This window comes from Mastomys coucha, unplaced genomic scaffold (assembly GCF_008632895.1).
Source record: "Mastomys coucha isolate ucsf_1 unplaced genomic scaffold, UCSF_Mcou_1 pScaffold12, whole genome shotgun sequence".
NCBI classification, from domain to species: Eukaryota; Metazoa; Chordata; class Mammalia; order Rodentia; family Muridae; genus Mastomys; species Mastomys coucha.
Window position 1 is genome coordinate 41525794 of NW_022196894.1, and position 5268 is coordinate 41531061.

The 5268-nt window shown below is 42.8% G+C and overlaps 1 protein-coding gene across 3 annotated transcripts in view; it reads left to right on the top strand.

The window, feature by feature from the left end:
- The first annotated feature begins 313 nt into the window (after positions 1-313).
- Drd3 (dopamine receptor D3) overlaps positions 314-5268 on the top strand; it is a 52778-nt gene continuing 47823 nt past the window's right edge. Inside the window, exon 1 of one of the 3 annotated variants that reach the window (XM_031364694.1) lies at positions 314-604. In XM_031364694.1, coding sequence (XP_031220554.1) covers positions 335-604 — 270 coding nt within the window. In that variant the 5' untranslated portion in view covers positions 314-334. The remainder of the gene's footprint in view (positions 605-5268) is intronic. The other 2 variants (XM_031364693.1, XM_031364695.1) reach the window with 2 other exon arrangements.

Here is a 5268-nt window from a genome sequence, read left to right on the forward strand (position 1 = left end):
CTGATCTCTCCCCAACTCCCGTTTCTGACTTACTTTCCTCCAAAATGGATATTATCACTTGACAGGTCTTCTCTTGATTATTAAATCTCCACCTACCCACCCCCAATAGAAGGCTTTATAAGGAAAGAATTATGTTTCGTTCCTAACTGTATTTCCAGTTCTTTATAGTACTGCCTGCTATTATATAGGAAATGTTCCATCAGTATTTGTAGACACGAAACATTTTAAGCTGTATCTACATATCATATCCCAGCTCGAAAGAGTCTCATTTAACCCACATTGTTGTCTGTCTTTTCCTAGAAACATTTTGGAGTCACATTCCTCTGTCTGGACTATGGCACCTCTGAGCCAGATAAGCAGCCACATCAACTCCACCTGTGGGGCAGAAAACTCCACTGGTGTCAACCGGGCCCGTCCGCATGCCTACTATGCCCTGTCCTACTGTGCACTCATCCTGGCTATTATCTTTGGCAATGGCCTGGTATGTGCAGCTGTGCTGAGGGAGCGTGCCCTACAGACCACCACCAACTACCTAGTAGTGAGCCTGGCTGTGGCGGACCTGCTAGTGGCCACTTTGGTGATGCCGTGGGTAGTGTACTTGGAGGTAAGTGGGCTCGTGCTACATGCTGCTCTGGAGTGGGTAAAGACTCAGAATACCCCTTGTAGTTAGTACTCAGCGGCCTGGGGAAGGAAGGAGAAGTGCTAGCATGCTCCCACTGGTGAGAGAGCTGACACTTGAGGAAAGCTCGTGAGAACCAGAGGCCAGGGTGTGCTTCCCTGCCTGTGGGTCCAGTATCCCGGTGTCTGGACATGAATGATGGGACCCTTCCTAAAAATACTTTTGCTCTATGCCGGTAAAGTGATAATGAGGAAGGCCATGTGATAATGATGAAGGATGAGCATCTTCATCCAGGTTTAATCTATCTGGGATGAGAGGTACAAGACAAGGGGGAGAAAATATTTTCTAATAAATGAGATGAAAGTTAGAATGGTCAGTATATAGATCCTGTCCCCCCTGCATCCTCTTCCTCAGGTTTCAACTACTCTTGGTCTTGGCTCTTTCCTCCTGGGCGCTGGCTCTCCATAGATTCTGCTACCAAAGGATCAGGCAAAACCTTCACATTTAAATTTCCCATGCTTCCATGAATAGTACAAAGCCCTCACCACTCCAAGAATGCACCAGGCTCAGGAGGATTCATCTTGGGAGGAACATTTCTTAAATTTGAAAGTATTTTCATTTAAAGGTGCAAAATAAGAGTCAGAAGGTGATCAAGACAAAACATCCATTTGCTAACAAGAAAATCAGGGTGCCTACATCTGTTCAAGAAACACACTTCCTTACCAGGAAAACATGCAATTATTAAAGAGATGTTTTAAACGCCTTAATGTGCTATTAATATTTCTCCTCTGCACTGAGTGTCACTCTAAAAAGATACCCAATGAAGGATCAAAATGATGCTATGATTAAGAGAAATTAAGATTCATCAAATTAATATTTCAGTTAATATTAATAGTGAAGGTGACAGTTAATTAAGTATGACATATCACGGGAGAGTAAAAGCTTTGAACACAGACTGCCTAAGCTAGTACCCGTATTAAAGAGTGACTGGGTACTAAAATTAGACTTACGAGTGCAAGGAGGGCACATGAGAAAATAAATGAATAGGTATAGAAAGAACAGGAAAGGAAGAAGAATAACTGACTGACTGAGGTAGCTCTAGAGGGGAAAATATGTATTTCTTCTCCCCAGTTAGGATGGTCCTGATGGTGAGGGATCTTACAATTATCTTGACTTTTCTGTCAGCCCAATTATGCTAAGCCATCAGTGGTGTCAAGGCAATGCCTTCCTCTTCTCCTGAAATCATGCTACCTACTGCAAAGGGGATGAGCTATTTATTATTTGATAGCCAATGGTAATGACAATGGACTTCAAAATGTAATATTTCAGTTAAAAAATGAGATTCTCCATATACTTTAACCCAATGATTCCTAGTAGCAGCTGCACCCTGCAGATCTCTACAGTTCAGGGACTCTTTGACCTCCCACAGGATAAATGCCAGAAAGAAATAGAGGCCACGAAGATCCCAGTCCAATAAGCATTTCCATTTATCTGTGACAAAATTAGACCTTTGACGCCTACAGTAAAGTGATGTAGCCCAAGGAGAGGCTCTGTGGAGCTGCCTGTTGGCGATTGCTTCCAGAAGTCCGGTTGAACCATAATGGAAAATTTCTGTCCATACTTACTTAGAATATGAATATTGTAACTTTTCTGCACTAGAACATCATGGCAGTCCCCTTCTGACCACAGTTACCAATGTCAATGATATCCCCAATCTACTGTTGAACACAAGAGAGCAACCGGCTTTGTAGAAAACCATCAGAAACCTGGCCAAAGACCTTAACAGACTCTCTGGAGTTGTGTCTCAGGGTTGTGCCCAGTGAAAACAGACGTGATTGAGCTGTTAGCTATCCACAATCCCCAAAAACAACAATGAAAAACAGCAGCCCATTGTGCAGGACAGTTTTCAGAAAGCCAGTGCATGGTTGATGAAACCTATATTCATCTAGATGCATGGAGGAGCAGAGAAATGCCCCAATGGGAAATGGGTTGGCTCCGGAGGCCAATTTGTGTTCTTTATCAAGTTACCTCAAGGTTTCAGTGACTAGAGGCTAGTCACTACAGTTCGGTATCTGAGACTTTCTACAGTAGTCAAGCATCTATCTTGCTACAGCAGAGGATAAGATTTTAAAGCAGCCATTATTCAACTAAGATATGATTGTGTCCCAGAGAAAAGGCAACTGACATGCTTACTAATGAGTCCTGAAGATGATGTGGTTTGAGTGGCTGGTTTAGTAATTATTGTTCATACCTAAGAGGAAACAGTGTGGTATGGTCCAAAGATGCTGCTGTCAGCTTAAAGATTTGAGAGCCCTCAGAGGACAGGACACACATGAGAAGGAAACTATCCAAGAGCCAGAAGACTCACAAAGTCCAAAGTCTGACTTGGATACATTCATCTTTTCGAAGAAAAATGACTAGCCTTCTCATAGCAACCTATGTTAGTTAGAGGAGACAATTATGCTGCAAATAACAGGAAAGCCTGACTCACTGTGATTTAAACAAAACAGGATATTTTTGTCCCACACCAGAATTCTGGAGGAAAGGTGTCTGCTGATGTTATTCAGCTGCCCTGTGATGTCAAGGCCCAAGGCCTTCTATCTGTCCTCTTGGCTGTTTGGGCAAGCCACCCACTTCTTTACACTAGGTCACACTAGCTGATAAAGCCTCGGCATCTTATCAGTGTCCAAACATAGGATGGATGTAGAAGGAGGGAACAGAGAGAGAAATGGAGGAAGATGGAGGGAAGGGAAGAGAAAAAGAGGGGGGAGAAGAGAGAAATCTGAATCATCTCAACTTGAATCATCTCCCCAAGGAATTTCAGTCTTAACTGGCCAGAATTGAGTCATGAGCTGGACAAGGCCAAAAAAGAAAAAGTTAAAATTTAAATTGTGTTTAAAAGGGAAGCACAGAAGCTGAGCAATTGCTGTGAAATTGGCAGTAAACTGTCATCCAACAAACTTCGGTTGGAGTTTACTGGAATTGATGGCATTTCAACCCAGGGTCACTTTATGATAGTGACTCCGAACAGGATATCTGAAGACATGAAATTACACGGAAAACACAGGGACAGCAACACTTTTTATGCTGGGCTGAAGTTAGTCCCAACTGTCATCACCTAAGAGGGTGCCTTGGTAACTAAAATAAATGATCTGTAAATCTGTCCGCTCAAACATTTTTAGTTGTAAGTCCAAAAAAGTTCAACTCCATTCAGCTTAAATTGTAAGCACAGGGAATTGGCTCCCATTTTTAATAGTCCTATGGCAGTACAGGCTGAAGGCATACTTTGATAAGGGTTCCAACTCTGTTTCTCCACCATTCTTTCCACTCAGTCTTCTTTCATAGAGACCTCAGGCACAGGCAAAGTGATAAGCTATGAGGAATATGCACACCCTACCATTGACAAAAGAGAGTTGTGGAGGTGTCAAGAGGTGCTCAATTGGACTGGCTTATACCACAGAACTTTCTTGGAACTGATTGCCCAGTCAGAACTGGCATTAGCATAGTTTAAAACTGTACCCCTTCCAAGGAACACATCAGTAGCTCAGGGTTCTCATGGATCCCAGTAGAATGCAAGGACAGCTGAGAAGACACCGTCAACTTGAGATACAGTCAGCTGTCTTAAGTGCCACTTTCTTTACTAAGATGCCCAGGAGCCTGCCCTCGGGAGGTGTAGAACAGGAAACTCACGGGGCCAGTCCCAGAACTACCTCAGTATTCTCTGTTTTTGTCATAGGACAAAATGTATATGGGCAGCCTTACAAGTTGTATTTCAGAGGGCCCCCAGCTTAGCCCTTTAATTCAGTTCTCATCGTTTTCTGGGAGACCCTTCTCTAGGTAGTGCTGTGGAGTTCTATCTCAGATTAGCTCTTCAGTTTCTAATTTCCGGCCTTACGGGGCTGCAGGCTGGAGCTTTCTCTTCAAGCACACACATCCTCCTTGGTTCCACTTGGTTAAGCACTTTTTGTGATACTCGATGCAGTTATATGAGGACTCAGAAGGGAAGAAAGAATGCAGGAGAATATTTGAAATTCAACAGTTCTCACTACCAACGGTCCAACTTACAATTTTTTTCACCGTTATGATGGTATGAAAGTAATACACATTTCAATAGAAACCACATCTCAAATTTTAAATTCTGATCTTCTCCCAGGCTTGCTGTACATAGCACAATATCCCAAGCATCCTGAAACGCAATAGGAATCACAGCTCCCATTCAGTCTCATGACCTCAAGAGGAAATCAATAGTTCCCTGGCTATGTGCTTTGGACAGGCTGGATGTATTAAGTGCATTTCCCACTTATAACATTTTCTGTTAGGTTTATTGAGAATTAATCCCTTCATTGCTGGAGGAGTACCTGTGCTCAAGTCAGAGGATTTAGGTCTCAGTTTGGACAGGAGAAAATATTCAAAAATAAGAACCATAGAGAAGTAGAGAAAGTGACCCACCCCTTTGAGGGATTATAGATGGTTAATGACTGCTGGCAGTAATACATTCCCTTCAATGGCATAGCCATTGGTAAAGTGCCCATGTTTCTGTAAACAACCCCTCACTTCCAATCCTGTAAACAATTGTAATAAAGCCCATTCTCTCTCTCTCTCTCTCTCTCTCTCTCTCTCTCTCTCTCTCTCTCTCTCTCTCTCTCTCT